The 17,787-nt window shown below is 34.7% G+C and overlaps 1 protein-coding gene across 1 annotated transcript in view; it reads right to left on the bottom strand.

Moving 5' to 3' along the window:
• Positions 1-8,548, bottom strand: part of LOC103602793 (gamma-1-syntrophin) — a 184,541-nt gene extending 175,993 nt beyond the window's left edge. The window contains exons 1-2 of the mRNA XM_008587229.1: positions 8,540-8,548; positions 6,595-6,633 (exon numbers count right to left, since the gene is read on the bottom strand). Coding sequence (XP_008585451.1) covers positions 6,595-6,633; positions 8,540-8,548 — 48 coding nt within the window. The remainder of the gene's footprint in view (positions 1-6,594; positions 6,634-8,539) is intronic.
• Positions 8,549-17,787: the final 9,239 nt, after the last annotated feature.

Raw genomic sequence — 17,787 nt, 5'->3', positions numbered from 1 at the left:
TGGGGGTGGAGTTAGGGCACATGCACACTTGGGTACTTTGAGCTTGCTGCTATTCTTGTGTGTTCTTCAGTGTGTGTGAGGTAGCTGCTCAGTTTTTCTTTGGACTGCCTAGTTCTTAGAAGTGTGTGTGCTGAATAAAGACTATTCTTTCTTCACCTACAGCTCCAAGGACCTTTTTTTCCTGTTACCTAGTTCATAGACTTGCATGTAAGGGGTTTGTGACCCAGTCTGGACAACAGGCTTGAGGGGTCTGTGAGCTCCAGACCCAGCCCTAGCTCTACATCCATCACCACAAACATTTACTGTTTCTTTGTGTTGAGAACATTTGAAATCCTCCTTTCTATCCATTTGAAAATATACAATAAATTGTTGTTAATTATAGACACTTAGCACTACTCTCAAATACTAGAAATTATTCTTCCCATTTAGATGAAATTCTGTATCTATTAACCACACTCTGTTTCCACTCCCTACTCGTCCCAACTCTAGTAACCACAATTCTACTGTCTATTTCTATGAGCTCACTTTTTTAGCTCCCATATATGAGTGAAAACATGCAGTATTTATCTTTTTGTATCTAACTTATTTCACTTAACATAATGTCTTCTAGGCTCATTTATGTTACTGGAAATAGCATGATTTCATTCTTTTTTATGGCTGAATGGCATTCCATTATGTACAAACCACATTTTCTTTATCCATTCATCTGTTGATGGATACTTAGGTTGATTCCATATCTTGGTTATTGTAAATAGTGCTGCAATAAACATGGAATGCAGGTATCTCTTTGATATACTGACTTCTTCTTTCTACACAGAAAGAGCTAAAGCCTCCACCAAAAAACTCTTACAACTGATAAGTGGATTCAGTAAAGTTGCAGGATACAAAATCAACATACAAAAATCAGTAGCTTTTCTATACAGGGACAACAAATCAGCTGATGAAGAAATCAAGAAAGCAATCCCAATTACAATAGCTACATAAAAAATAAAATATGTAGCAATAAATTCAACTAAGGAAGTAAAAGATCTGTACAAGGAAAACTACAAAACACTGATGAAAGAAATTAAAGAGGACACACAAAAATGAAAATCCCATGTTGATGAGTTGGAAGAATTAATAATGTCTGAATGACCATACTACCCAAAGAGATGTACACATTCCATGTAATCCTTATCAAAACACCGAAGGCAGTCTTCACAGAAATAGAAAAACAACCTAAAGTTTATGTGGAACCACAAATGATCCCAAACAGCCAAAGCAATCCTGAGCAAAAAGAACAAAGCTGGGGGCATTACCTTGCCTGACCTCAAAATATACTACAAAGTTATAGTAACCAAAACAGCATGCTACTGGTAGACACATTGCCTAACAGAACAGAATAGAGAAACTACAAATAAATCCATGTATCTACAGCCAACTGAATTCAACATACATTGGGGAAAGGACAGACTCTTCAATAACTGGTGCTGGGAAAACTGGTTATCCATATGCAGAAGAACTAAAGTAGACACCCCTATCTCTCACCATACACAAAAATCAACTCAAGATGGATTAAAGACTTAAACATAAGATCTGAAATTATAAATCCACTAAAAGATAATGTAAGGGAAATGCTTCAAGACATCAGTCTGGGAAAAATAATTTATGGAGAATATTTCTAAAGCATAAGCAACAAAAGCAAAAATGGACAAATGGAACTACATCGAACTAAACAGTTTCTTCACAGCAAAGGAACCAATCATCAAAGGGAAGAGGTGACTTGCAGAATGGGACAAAATATTTACAACTATTCATCTAAGAAGGAATTAGTATCCAGAATATAAAAGAAACTTAACTCCATAGCAAAAAACAAAAGCACTCAATTAACAAATGGGCAAATGAACTGAATAGACAGTTCTCAGAAGAAGACATGCAAATGGCCAACAGGTATATGAAAAAATGTTCCATGCGAATCATCAGGGAAATGTTAATCAAAACCATCATGAGATATAATCTCACTCCAGTTATGTTCTCAGAAGAAGACATGCAAATGGCCAACAGGTATATGAAAAAATGTTCAATGCGAATCATCAGGGAAATGTTAATCAAAACCATCATGAGATATAATCTCACTCCAGTTATCATGGCTATTACCAAAAAGATAAAAAACAACGAATTCTGGTAAGGATTTGAAGAAAAGGAAACTCTTATACACTGTTGATGGGAATGTAAATTAGTATAGCCACATGGAAAACAGTGTGGAGTTTCCTCAAAAAACTAAAAATAGAACTAAATATGATGCAGCAATTCCATTAATGGGTATTTGTCCAAAGGGAAGAACGTGCAAAGTTGAAAAGGCTAACCATACTAAGGAATTCTCTTTATACTACTGCTATGAATGTCAAATGGAAAACCCTTTGGAAAACAATTTTACAATTTCTTAAAACACTAAGAATATATATCCAGTTATTCCACTACTAGGATTTTACCCAAAGGAAATACAAGCATACATTAATACAAACACTTGTTCATAAATATATATAGCAGCTTTATCTGCAATACTCCAAAACTTGAAATAGAACAAACGTGCAATAACAAGTGAATCAATGTACAAATGGTTGTACAGCCATCAATGAAATACTACATCAGTGAAATGCCCCAGAGCTTGCTGCTCTTACCGAGTCAGCTGTTTTTCTTGAATATGTTCCCTGGGTTTGGCAAGCCTTTGGTAAATTTCCGTATTTGTGAAAATTTGATCCTAACCATTTTTGCCAGTTTTTTGTTTGTTTGTTTGTTTGTTTGTTTTGTTTTGTTTTATCAAGAAGCAAGTTTTTAGAGGTTTTTACTCCTCTTTCTTCTTTGATGTTACTCCAGAAATAGATTTTTAAAGTGTCTTTTAATTCCTCAGCTCTCCTCAACACAATTAGAGACTAGTCACTTTTTACTCTATTGACTTCAAGCAATCTATGTTTTCTATGTACATATCCATAACCATGTGTTCAAATTATTCTGGATAGTCAAATATGAATATTTCTATAAGATTAGCAACTTGAGGTAACATTTTCATTCATTTTAGATGATATACTTATTTATTCAAACTGTTATAAACAATTTAATCGTATTATTTTTTGTAGAGCCTGATATAAAGCTCATTACATTAATATTTTAAATAATAAATTAATTAACCTTTCACAATCTCTCTATGGTAATTAAAGAAGAAATTTATTGTAAAATGTTATTTTTGAGAACAGTCGGGTATATTTCAGGATGGAAGTGTTCCAGTTAAAAATGAGTAAAAATGATATATGTAATAAATATGAGCTAAAGGGTTTAAGTACTTACTGCAGTGTAATGTAGGTCTGCTTCTCTAGACCTATGAGCATTGACTGTAATGTGCATTGACTTTAATGCATTAAGAGAATTATCACAACATAATTTTGCTCCCACTAAGTATCACTGCTTAACAGCAAAACCATTGTCCCCCCTTCTAGGCTTTTCAATAAACAGTTATCAATGGAAGCTAAATTTAAGTGTGTTCACGGTATAAATGAACCTGATTTAAATCTTAATAGAAAAACAGATGGATATGTCTCAGGTGCACAGAGAGAATGTAAAATTTATTATTCCTAACAAAAAAAGTGAACTGGGAGATACACTAGTTTAATTTCAAGTGAAGACAATAATTACATTTATTTAATTGGTTAACTGATTTTAATTTTAATATACAATTTTTATTTCAGTTTTGAAGTTCTATTTGGTTCTTTTGCAAATACACATTTTAATACTATGCCCTGTTCTTGTCTTATAATTTCTATTGCTTTATTTTCAAAAAAATTGCTGATTAAAAATATGTGGGGATTTATCTTCAATCTGTAGATGGTGATTTTCCTCATAATGGTGTATCTCCTCATACGGTGTATGATTTTGTACTCAAAATTCATCTTCAGTGAGAATGGTTTTACTGAAAGCCTCCTGCATCCTGGACTGAAGAAGAGTCCCTGTGGATAGTAGTGGCTTTTTCCAGCTGTTTTAGGTTTTGCTTTTGTTTTAATTTCTCAGGATGGGGTCATGGAATCACCTAGGTAGCACAAATTCAAAACCACATCTCACAGTAAACAGAGGGCTTCTGATCCAATGTATCTTGTGTGACTACTTTTTTTCCCCCTTTTTTGGTACCTAGAACATCAAGAATGTAAGGGGACTGTTCAGTGCACAAGGGTACTTCAAAACATTCGTGGAAAGATCAATGTTAACTTTCAATTTTATTTTTCCACAAACGTTTTGGAGTACACTCATATATCTACTTATGAGTATTTTAACATATTCATGAATTGTTTAATAAAAATCATATGTATAAATATATGCATACACACACACACAAATGCATCTAATATGAGTTCCAGAACTCCACATGAAAATCAAAATAGAAAGAAATTTGAGATGAAAGCAACTCGATGTGGTTTGTCCAAGACCAGAGTCCTGTTTGAATGCTAACTCTAGATCAAAAATAGAATTATACATGTTTTTAAATTTCAATTCCTTAAACTGGCTTAGATTTTATTAAAAAGGTAATGTACGCTAGCTTCCTAATGCTCTGTTATCATACTATGCAGGTGAGTTTTCCTATTTTGCATATATATGAATGTTGAACTATAAACTAGTCCTATTTCCTGAAATTCTTCATTTATATGATGGAAAGTAGTAAGGGAAAAATCTATTAACTTTGTATTTAGGTTTTTAAAATGCCAGGAAGAATTTGTTATTTTTAAAATTTTGAGATGCTAAGAGGTTTGAAATAAAATCTGAAATAATTTCAGATCATGTAATTTTAAATTACATAATTTCTGATTTGAAGTAATTATATAATTAATAATATTAAAATGTAAGTAAACAACAAACCATAAATACTAATGCATATCAATGCTTATTCTAGATGTGTCAAAATATTTTATATAGAAAGAGTATTAGAATATTAAACAGTTTTTATTTTATATAAGATTTTTTTTTTCAGATTCTCATTTATCTCACTCAGTATTATTCTAAACCTGGATAAAACAAGTGGCAAGCAGCACTGCCAATCATCAAGCTGACCAGGTAGGAAGAGTTAAGTGGAGTTGTCATTATAGGTTAGGAATAACTGTGGGGTTACCAGGGCTATGAAACACTCATAGTAACATAAATTACACTAAATATTAATATTGCATGTGTTGAGGTAAGAAAGGGCAAGGAAGAGTGAAAACATGAATATTAGAGTTATTTCTAAATGAAAAAAACATTCACCACTTTTATTTTTGGCAAGAATTCACAAAACCAATAGATTTCCATTTTTATATGTTTGACTATAAGAAAGCCATGTCTACTGATGGGTATTACAACCTTCCTCCATGGCTGATGCCTTCTTCTGTTTAGAAAATTATTTCTCATTAATGACATTTCCCTTACTGGAGCCCTGTGCCGTAGTAAAACTGTAATTCTCAAGATGTCACCTGTGTACCACCTGGGACCATGCGAACTACAAAGGTAGTTTCCCAGGTTTCATCACAGAGGTAGTGAATCACAGGTCACATGAGGGCCTCAAATACAACTACACCTTGCTGCAGAATGTGGCAAGACACATACATCTCTCCAACCTTAGCATCTATCCAAAAAATCGACTTGGCTCAGGGGCGAGGACTCAATGTAGGAGGGGATACCCAGGGCTGAAAAGACAGTTCAGAGCATTGTGGATACACTGAACTCTCCAAAGATGTTCTCAGGAGTGTTTTAGTTACACCCGGCTTTGCAGGATAGCCTGTGCTAGCAGAGTCATTAACCAGAAAATTTCTACAAAACATAAATTCTGTATTCCAAAAAATATATATAAAAATTTAGGAACATTAATAATAATAATAGCATATATTGACAACTTTACGTTTTATCATTTAATTCTCAGAAATAAACTTAAATAATAGTTCCACTCATACAAATGTTACAGATACAAGAACTGAAATTAGACAAGAAAAGTAACTTACACTTTACAGGTTGAAGAACAGTTAAAAAGTTTTCACCATTATTTATGATTTATGTACCATTTATAAATAGCTATCTTAGTCACATTTTCATGAATAGTTGGTTGCAAGTCAAAGTTGATGTCAAGAGTAAAAATTTTATGAAACTTTGATTACAGATATTATTTTTATTCTATGTACTAATCTAGACACATTTGAAGTACTTTAACTCATAGTTAAGGGACATGTGAATATCCCTTAAACTATGAGATCAATTAAAAGTAGGTATCCAAAAAGTTCAGATATATTAAAATCATCTTATGTAAACAGCACTCCAAGTCCTTCAAAACTATTTTCAAATAAATAGAATTATTTGTCAAAAAATAGTTTTTGCCTAAGTTTATTTAGATACAAGTTTTTAAAAACTACTTTTGAATTTGATTAGAAAAAGATACATTAGAAAATATAAAATAAATCTCTTAAATACATATTTTTCTTGAAGATAGCAAACTATAACCAACTATTTCTGCATAAAAATTAGATGACATCAAGAATATGTATCTTTTACAATAGACAAAATTAAGGAAATACATGATTCAGATTTCCAATTATTTCTTGATCTTACCTGCTGGTTTACAGGAAAGTTTCTGTTAATTTTTTTAATCTGCAATGATAAATAAATAATAAAAGTCAGAATCACAAGGATAAGGTAACGCAAGGTTCCCAAAATTTTATGAGGATCTATTTTTAGTTAGTTAATATCTATTGATATTCTATCTTGACAAGCTAAAATCATTGCATTTCAAACTCCAACTATGAAAGCTTTTTTCTTTTCTTTTTAAAATTGGGTATCAAAAGTATCCCAAATTTTATATGCAAACATTTTGAAAAAGATTTCCATTTAATGATTTTTTAATTTACGTGAAACCAAAATCTGTGTTTCCATACAATGTTAAGTGTTTATCAATCAAGATTTTAGAAAGTAACTTTAGATCATTTATTTTTGCACTTTGGAATCATACTACATCCAATTTGTTTTAACCTTAGGAGAACAGACGAAATCAAACATTCAAACACTAGAGGATAAAGTGTGCATGTTGAAGTTTTTTCAGTCAGGACCCCACATAAAGTATAACATTTACTTAAAGATAATTTAATGAATGACATTTTATAAAAATTTAAAGTAAATCTTCAGAGAAAGCATTTCCTCTGAAGTATGCCATGGAAACAAACTTTAAAAATCACATGAAAATGAATATCGGGTTTAGGTAAATTACCTTACACTGCACAGAGTCTTTGCACAAAGTGCTATTGCCAATTAAAACCAATCATTATTTTCCATTGGTTTTAAAGAGAAGCTTAAACAATGCAAATTCTATGTGGTATAAACTTACATCAGCCTAAATATAGACTGTTTTTACTTATAAATTATTTTACAGACTGATTTTATTTTTCCGTTTTTCAGTTCCCTTTGGTCCTAACAGATAAATGTGAAATAANGACTGATTTTATTTTTCCGTTTTTCAGTTCCCTTTGGTCCTAACAGATAAATGTGAAATAACAGGCAATTTAATGGAGACAACACACAAAGTTGGAGAATCATCAAATGGCTCATCTGCAAGAACAGAATTACTGGAAAGACAGTTCTTGTTTAAAAGTAAAAATAAAGTAAAATTTGAAAACATCTACATGACTTGAGCAAGCTTATGTATAGAAACCATATTCTTTTTGCATAGTCATTTCAAAATTGTTTTTTCCTCTGGTGAGGAATTAGCTAAGGAAATCTCTAAAACTACTAGTTCCTTCAGCTGAAATCAAGACAGCCTGAAAATGTAGATGGAAAGAGCTAACCCCCAAATATCTTTTATTAATCAAAAAAAAAAATCTATACCAAATACTTTATGGAACTATGCTTTTTGCTACTACCCATGAAGTGTTACAAAGAATTATAAAATTCAACCAATATTTTATGTGGATCCTTTTAATCAAGAGTGTACTATCTAGCTTTGTAACTGTTGCTTTTCTTTATCTGAAAAAGTCTGAATACTCTTTTATGGAAATTTGAAAATTGGCAGTGTAGAAGAGCATTGCATGATAGAAAGGAGAGGTCAAGAGAACCGCATTTTAATCACAGAAATCTTGTTCTACTAACCCACCCTCAGTAATGTTTGTGGAATCAAGGTGTTCTCTCCAGCTGTGGTCTACTTTCTCTCTCCAATAGAGTATTTCCTAGATTATTTACACAGGTAATTTACCCATATAGAGTTTTTACATTGTATTTCTTTTTTTTTTTTTTTTCCTCTTTGTCTTTTTTACTGACCGGTAACAGTATCGCAACCCTCGATGTCGCACCCGTACCGGAGACCAGCATCGGGATCACAACCCTCGGTGTTGCGCCTGCACCACGCTCAGCCAGTGAGCGGGAACCGGTCTCCACATGGGATCCGAACCCACGGCGGGAGCGCCACCGTGCTCCCAAGCAGTGCACTCTCCAGTGCGCCACCGGGCCGGCCCTACATTGTGTTTCTTATTGCTGTTTTTGTTTTGTTCCAGTTTTTCTTAGTACTTACCTGTCTCATCTTGTAGGGGATAACTTAGTAACCAGCATATGACCCTTATCTTTATCCTTTAAATAGTATACTATATATCATTACAACTATTAAGAGAATAAAATTTATGGCATATTTCCCATGCTCCTCAAGAATCTAGAATCAACTTAAATGAACAAAAATCAGAATATAAAGAAAGATAAAGAAATAATGTGTTAATGACTAGAGAGTTAGAATGACAAAGCAAAATATGAGATATGCCAACAAATATAATAGAATCTTATGATAATAATAATGATTAGCATATAAAAAGATATGTTAGGAAAATCATCAAAAAGCCTTTAGAAATTATTTCTAGATTGCTTTTTAAATATAATAATAACATAATAAAATGGAATAAAGCATAATGTTGTCAATTATTAAAGTAATATTCTTTAAATTGGAAATACTAATAAATTGTGTTCCTCTTATTCAAACGATGTCATCATGACCTTTCTTTATTATTTTTTTTTTTTTGTCTTTTTTCATGACCAGTAAGGGGATCGCAACCCCTGGTGTGGCGTCGGCCGCACCGCGCTCAGCCAGTGAGTGCACCAGTCATTCCTATATAGGATCCGAACCTGCGGCAGAAGCACAGCTGCGCTCCCAGTGCCGCACTTTCCCGAGTGAGCCACGGGGTCGGCCCCATCATGACCTTTCTACTTCACGTATTGCTTCTTTATAACTTAATACCATATATTTGAACAATTTATTTTATCCCAGGAATCTGATTAAAAATACTCAGATAGAATGAGTTAATACTTAAAAACTGCTACCTGTAGTATAATAAATTTATTTGGCAATGGAATGTTTTTNCATGTTTTAAACTTAAATTTTTAAACTTAAATAACCATATTAGTCCATTTCTGTTGCTTATTTTGTGAAATACATGGAACTGGGTAATACGTAAGAACGTTAAATTTATTGCTTCCAGTTTGGGAGGCTGGCAAGTCCAATGTCCATGGAACACGTGGAAAAGACCTTGGTGGTTGCGACAGTGACCCACAGGTATCACATGGTGGAAATGGTGGAGTAGAGAGAGAGAACTTCTCACGTGCTCTCCTTTAAAGCCCTCAGAGCCACACCCCTGACCACCATTTTTAATCCACTCACTATCGCATGGTCCTACAACTTAATCTCTTCAAGACCTCCCCTTTCAAATACCATAATAGGATTTCCCACCCTCAACAGTTAGAGTGGGAATTAAGCTTGTAGTCTATGAAATTTGGGGGACACAATTAATCAACCCACAGCAATAACCAAACTATGCATCATGCATAAGTGGAAGGCGAATGATGGCAATGTGGACCATGATGCCCTGGCACAGGAAATTGTTACCCTCTGTCCTCACTTTAGCAGCAAGCGAAGTAAATACATTCTACTCAGGTTTTTCTTGTGAAGTTGTAGGTACAAAACAACTTTTTGTTAAGATTTTAAATCTATACACACATCCAAATTTATTTTATTTATTTGTTTGTTTGTTTGTTATTGGTTATGAATATTCATGAATACAAAGCTGACTGTCTCCCCTTGTGCCCATGATGTGGGGGCCAGATTCACACAAGCTGTATACCCATTACCACAAATTGCATTTGTGCCCTGTGTCCTCCACCTAATTATCCCCAACCTCCTGCCCCCTTCCCCTCCCACTCAACTTTGTAGCCCAAGGAATGTTCTCTCCCTCTGCAAGTCAAACACACTACTGTGGTCTTTCTTTCTTTCCTTCCTTCTTAGCTCCCACATATGAGTGAGTACATGTGGTATTTATCTCTCTGTGTTTTGCTTATTTCACTCAACGTAAGTTTCTCTAGGTTCATCCATGTTGTTGCAAATGGGAGAATTTCATTCTTTGTTATGGCAGAGTAGTATTCCATGGTGTATATATACCACAGTTTCCTTATCCACCTGTGTCCTCCACCTAATTATCCCCAACCTCCTGCCCCCTTCCCCTCCCACTCAACTTTGTAGCCCAAGGAATGTTCTCTCCCTCTGCAAGTCAAACACACTACTGTGGTCTTTCTTTCCTGCCTTCCTTTCTCTCTTAGCTCCCACATATGAGTGAGCACATGCGCTATTTATCCCTCTGTGCTTTGCTTATTTCACTCAACGTAAGTTTCTCCAGGCTCATCCATGTTGTTGCAGATGGGAGTATTTCATTCTTTTTTAAGGCAGAGAAGTATTCCATGGTGTATATATACCACAGTTTCCTTATCCAATCATCCATCGATGGACATTTAGGTTGGTTCCAAGTCTTGGCTACTGTCAACAGAGCTGCAATGAATATGTGCATGCAGGTATCCCTTCAACATGATGATTTCCATTCCTCTGGATATATACCCAGAAGAGATTGCTGGATAGTACGGAAAATCTATCTGTACCTATTTGAGAAACCTCCATACTGTTTTCCACAGTGGTTGTACTAATTTACAGTCCCACAAAAGGTGTAGGAGTGTTCCCTTCTCTCCACACCCTTGCCAACTTTTGTTATTCACCATCTTTTAGATTACAGCCAGTCTACCTGTGGTGAGGTGGTATCTCAATGTAGTTTTAATTTGCATTTCCCTGATGAAGGATAATTTCAATCTTTCCAACAGTGAGTGGAGTAGAACATTATAAAAGATTCCATTTTCTGGCTACAATACTAACATTTTTAAATTAAACAATAATTAAACATAGAAAAAATATAAAAACCTCACATCTCAAAAGTGTTGAGCTAATTCTCAACATGCTAGTNGCCACGGGGTCGGCCCCATCATGACCTTTCTACTTCACGTATTGCTTCTTTATAATTTAATACCATATATTTGAACAATTTATTTTATCCAAGGAATCTGATTAAAAATACTCAGATAGAATGAGTTAATACTTAAAAACTGCTACCTGTAGTATAATAAATTTATTTGGCAATGGAATGTTTTTGTTTTTTTTTTAAGTTGATTTCTACTAAAACCTATAACTTTTTAATCGTGTATTGGGGTAAAATAATCTGCTTATATTTATTCATGTTTTAAACTTAAATTTTTAAACTTAAATAACCATATTAGTCCATTTCTGTTGCTTATCACAAAATACATGGAACTGGGTAATATGTAAGAACGTTAAATTTATTGCTTCCAGTTTGGGAGGCTGGCAAGTCCAATGTCCATGGAACACGTGGAAAAGACCTTGGTTGCGACAGTGACCCATGGGTATCACATGGTGGAAATGGTGGAGTAGAGAGAGAGAACTTCTCATGTGCTCTCCTTTAAAGCCCTCAGAGCCACACCCCTGACCACCATTTTTAATCCACTCACTACCGCATGGTCCTACAACTTAATCTCTTCAAGACCTCCTCTTTCAAATATCATAATAGGATTTCCCACCCTCAACAGTTAGAGTGGGAATTAAGCTTGTAGTCTATGAAATTTGGGGGACACAATTAATCACCCCACAGCAATAACCAAGCTATGCATCATGCATAAGTGGAAGGCGAATGATGGCAATGTGGACCATGATGCCCTGGCACAGGAAATTGTCACCCTCTGTCCTCACTTTAGCAGCAAGCAAAGTAAATACATTGTACTCAGGTTTTTCTTGTGAAGTTGTAGATACAAAACAGCTTTTTGTTAACATTTTAAATCTATACACACATCCAAATTTATTTTATTTGTTTGTTTGTTTGTTTGTTATTGGTTATGAATATTCATGAATACAAAGCTGACTGTCACCCCTTGTGCCCATGATGTGGGGGCCAGATTCATACTGGCTGTATACCCATTACCACAAATTGCATTTGTGCCCTGTGTCCTCCACCTAATTATCCCCAACCTCCTACCCCCTTCCCCTCCCACTCCACTTTGTAGCCCAAGGAATGTTCTCTCCCTCTGCAAGTCAAACACACTACTGTGGTCTTTCTTTCCTGCCTTCCTTTCTCTCTTAGCTCCCACATATGAGTGAGCACATGCGCTATTTATCCCTCAGTGCTTTGCTTATTTCACTCAACGTAAGTTTCTCTAGGCTCATCCATGTTGTTGCAGATGGGAGTATTTCATTCATTTTAAGGCAGAGAAGTATTCCATGGTGTATATATACCACAGTTTCCTTATCCAATCATCCATCGATGGACATTTAGGTTGGTTCCATATCTTGGCTATTGTCAACAGAGCTGCAACGAATATGTGCATGCAGGTATCCCTTCAACATGATGATTTCCATTCCTCTGGATATATACCCAGAAGAGATTGCTGGATAGTACGGAAGATCTATCTGTAGCTGTTTGAGAAACCTCCATACTGTTTTCCATAGCGGTTGTACTAATTTACAGTCCCACAAAAGGTGTAGGAGTGCTCCCTTCTCTCCACACCCTTGCCAACTTTTGTTATTCACCATCTTTTAGATTACAGCCAGTCTAACTGTGGTGAGGTGGTATCTCAATGTAGTTTTAATTTGCATTTCCCTGATGAAGGATAATTTCAATCTTTCCAACAGTGAGTGGAGTAGAACATTATAAATGATTCCATTTTCTGGCTACAATACTAACATTTTAAAATTAAACAATAATTAAATATAGAAAAAATATAAAAACCTCACATCTCAAAAGTGTTGAGCTAATTCTCAACATGCTAGTAGTTTTACACACACATAGTAAAAATTGAGTGAAAGTCTTACTGCTGTTAAAACTTACATGCAGCGTATATTGAATTGTCATGCTAAACAATAATCAGTATTTTCAGAACATTAGAATACTGTGCAGTCATTACAAATACTCATGGTGCTGCTTATTTATTGGTAAGAAATTATGTTTATAAAATGTTCCCATTTAAAGATAATGTCTTGAGCAATTACTTTATTAAATTTATACACACACACACATGCACACACACACACACACGCACATATATTGGTAATATTCCATACTCTATGTATATGTTTAGATTAATGTCTCTAAGCAAAATCCAAATTTATTTTTCTGTGTCAAACACACATATGTAAATAGACATGTGTGTACAACAAAAGTCATGACAATTATAGAAAAAAATCAACAGTTTTATTTTTGGTTTGGGGATTGTACTGTAATATTTTTCCTTTGCTGCACTGTATTTTCAAATTATTTTTTAAAAAATGCATAACATGTAAAATTTTAAAAAATAAAATTAGTGCAATTCTTCCTTTCTTAACAAAGCTGCTTCATGTATAAAGAGTTGAAAATCTAAAATGCCATCAAAACAAACCATGGAACACAATTGTTTTTAAGAAGAACCTGCTTTTTTTGTTTTTCTCCTCTCAACTTCAATTTCTAAAAATGTATGACATTCTGAAGGCTTGTAACAACCCACAGGCCTCAGTAATGTGTGTGTTTCTGTGTGTTTGCTAAATGAAGGTGGGGTGGGGTGGGAAGAATGACATTCATTTACTCCTAAAATATTTTTAATAATCGTCTACTAAATGCGAGTCATAGAGCTAAGTGTTGGAACATGAAAATGAAAGACATCCCATGCAGAGACAATGGCATAGGCTTGCTTACAGAATCAATGCCGGCTTACAGAATCAATGCCGGCTTACAGAATCAATGCTGGCTTACAGAATCAAATAGTCTAAGGTAGCTGCTGTGGGGAATGAGTAGAATTTCAACGCCAGGACCTAACACGTGCATGCACTAGGACAATGTAAGTTTTTTCCGTCAGAAAGACCTGGTCTTGAATTCCAACTGTAGTTGTCACTAACTATCCTCAGGCAGGTTATTAATTACCCAGTGTCTAAATCCCTGCATTTGTCAAATTATAATCATACTAACTGCATATATTTGTAGCAAAAATTAAACAAGAAAACAAATGTCATGAATTTAGAGCTCACTAACTGGCAGTTACTATTAATATAAAATAAATTTAGATTTCCTTTGAAGACAGTGAGTGTGTTTTAAAGAATGATGAACAAGATGCTTTCCCTCCATTATACTTTGCAAACTCCTGTGTATTTTCTTGTCAACTCTAGAATAGGATTTGCACACTCAAGTGCCAAGTGAGTGACAACCATGTGTGAATCAGGCCGAGTGGGGAATGGACAAAAGGACAAGTGGAAATCGATCTCAGGCCTCCCTGAAAGCAGCCACACGTCCACCACCTGCAGGCACGCCCGCAGCCATACAGGAAGCCTCCTCACTGGTGACAGTCGAGGAATATCTTAGGGTTTATCAGTTGGACACAGTAAACCTTCTTTTACATTTGCAATTATATCCTAGGAAACCTAAACTATAACTGAACTCCTCATATAGAAAATACTGGCAGTAATTCACTTTGAAAAGTTCTTATTTTGTAATCATAACAATTAATAAGATAGCTTAAAAATAAGATTAAAATATCAGAAATATTTATTAACTACAACTTAAATTTATTTTTAAAATAAGGCATTATTCATATGACTGAGATAGTTTAATTTATCATATGTAGTAAAATATTAAACCGTAAATAATATCTTAGTAATAAAAGGCACTCATAGAACAAAATTTTAAAAATTGTCTACTTTGGGGGGCTGGCTGGTTAGCTCAGTTGGTTAGAGTGTGGCACTGATAACGCCAAGGTCCAGGGTTCTATCCCTGTGGCCAGCCACACGCGCACACACACACACACACACACACACACACACACACACACACATACAAATTGTCTAATTCTGATAAAATACTAATTCTAAATAATGGAAATTTTAAATTCTTTCCATTATATAAGACTGTTCTTCAAAATAATTAAAATCAAATACTTTCCAAAAGACATTTTTCATGTTAAACTTCTTATAAACCAATGCTAATTGTATGTTATCAGACCAACAGTTTGTGTTATAAGTAGCTGAAAAATTAACATAATATTGAGTGAAATAAAGGTAGCTTTCCAAAAGACATTTTTCATGTTAAACTTCTTATAAACCAATGCTAATTGTATGTTATCAGAACCAACAGTTTGTGTTATAAGTAGCTGAAAAATTAACATAATATTGAGTGAAATAAAGGTAGTGCCTGAACGTAAAGGCTTGTAGAGATGAGAGGACATAATTGCAGTCCATACTACAAAAGCAGTTGCTAATGGAGTATAATTATTTAAGCTATTAATACCCAGGCTGTTAAAGAAGAAGAATGATTTACGCTAGGATTGCCTAACATGTCACTCTGCAAAAACAGCATGTGGAATAAACTACTAAAAAGTGAAATACATTCAGGTGAATGAAAACTATGTTGAAGCTTTTAGTACAAAGCAAAGATTAGCCCACAAATTATATATTCATCTCTGCTTGGTTTTTTGGAAGATCACTTCTCTACACCTACCAAAGCAGACACAGTTGTGTTTTCTTGCCTCAGGTAGCAGACAATTAAATTTCGTATCCATGACCCAGAGCCTATGCCTGCTAATGTGGTGAAATCCTCTTTCCAAACACTGGTTCCAGGCTGTGCTATCTGAGAGCACTTCCTGTCCCAAGCACACAGGGTTCTCTGGGGAGAGGCAGAGATGAACAGCCCTGACCTCCCAGATGGGCAGCTCTAACAGAGGGGACATTGCATCATGTTAGACTCACAGCTGAAGTAGGTTCCAGATCACAGTGAAAAGAGAGTTATTCTTCTTCCACATGCACACCAATGCATTATCCTTCTGTTACCAAAGTCAGCTTTAGCAATTATGTTTCCTACCAGATACTGCTTAAACTAACACCTAGATGGTCACCCTTGTTTGGCTGCTGTGTGGGACATGCTGTGACAGCAAACTTGTGACTGTCTCAGGCGCCAATGTTCGCTCCCTCAGTAGCTGGCTTGAATAGAAGTCATATCTCAGCTTGTCTTATTCTTGTGCCCGACATGTTCAAATGGTTACAGTTGTTAAAACAATGACTTACCCCAGAGACTATGTCTCCATTAATCTCCTTAGTTTATTATTTACAACTGTGGTAATCACTTTGAAGTTTGCAGGGCTATTTTGATGTAAACTCCTTGATGATGAATCCTGCTTTTCAGTTTCCTCAGTGTCCACATGCCTTCCCAAACACCTTTATGTGGAGCAAATGCACAAATGTTGAAGAACATTTTATATACTGTGCACTGTCATGAGATAATTTTCTCGAGTGAATCCATCTATTGAAACAGGAGCATTCCATATTGTTTCTACACATAATATACCAGTTTTTAATATGCACGTTGCCAAAAACATACTATCTTAAGCTACGAATGGGAAACATAATTAATGCCTACTTGGAAGTGTGAGATGACATAACTTACATTATGTAGTTTTTCGGGAACATCTCACAACCTCATTATAAAAAATAAGTTATCCATGTCCATACTTGTAATGAGAGTGAAGGATTAAACACATAAATGGGAGAAAATAGACAAATATTCCAGGCAGAAGAATTCCAAATAATTCACGCAGATATTTCACTCTCAAGCAGGAGTATAGAATTAGAATTTCTTTTGCTGCCTTAAAAGAAGACATTTATTTTAAAGGCAGTCAAGTGTCTAACCTTATTAAATCATAGACACCTTCACAAATGTAATGAAACTTATGTGATCTCTGAGCAGAAAAAAAAAAAAAAAAAAGCTCAGCTTTTTTCTTGCAGTTCCAGGGGATTTACAGACACTTTGAAGCTTTATAGAGACTACCAGCAAAGAAGTAAATTAATACCATGGCACAAAAAACAGATTTGATTTGACTTGCTTCTGTCAGGTAGTAAAAAGTATTATGAATGTCCTTGTTCAGGAAGGACAACCACAGCAAAAAAGAACTGAGACCGAGAGTGATCTATCTACGGCAGAGGGCTTTGTATCTCCAGGAATTTTTGATGCAAGAGTGATTTGCAATCATATGATTGGTTTAATGACTCATGTGTATATTGAAAGAAGATATCATATCTGGATTTAGGGTGGTATGATTTACACAAAAAAACCCACAAGATCTAAGTTAAGTTCTCATTTTATTTGAGAACATAAGTTTTATACAAATGAGGCATAAAATTCAACTATTTTAATCACATGTATCAACTTATTTTGTGAAAACAAGTTACTTTAAGAAAATCTAAATTCTTGAGTTTGAATGTCTACAGTAATTCTGATGGCTTCAGAACTTAAAGTTTATACCATACATTAAAAAGTTGGAATTAATGCCTTATAATTTAAAAGCAGGTTCTCATCTTATGGGAAGTTTTCTGGGCTGAGAAAATGAGAGAGAGAGAGAGAGAGAGAGAGAGAGAGAGAAGGAGAGAGGGAGGGAGGGAGG

Source organism: Galeopterus variegatus, unplaced genomic scaffold (genome assembly GCF_000696425.1).
Source record: "Galeopterus variegatus unplaced genomic scaffold, G_variegatus-3.0.2 Scaffold4305, whole genome shotgun sequence".
NCBI lineage: Eukaryota > Metazoa > Chordata > Mammalia > Dermoptera > Cynocephalidae > Galeopterus > Galeopterus variegatus.
Note: the sequence above shows the minus strand (reverse complement) of the source record. Positions and strands in the feature narration are given on the sequence as shown.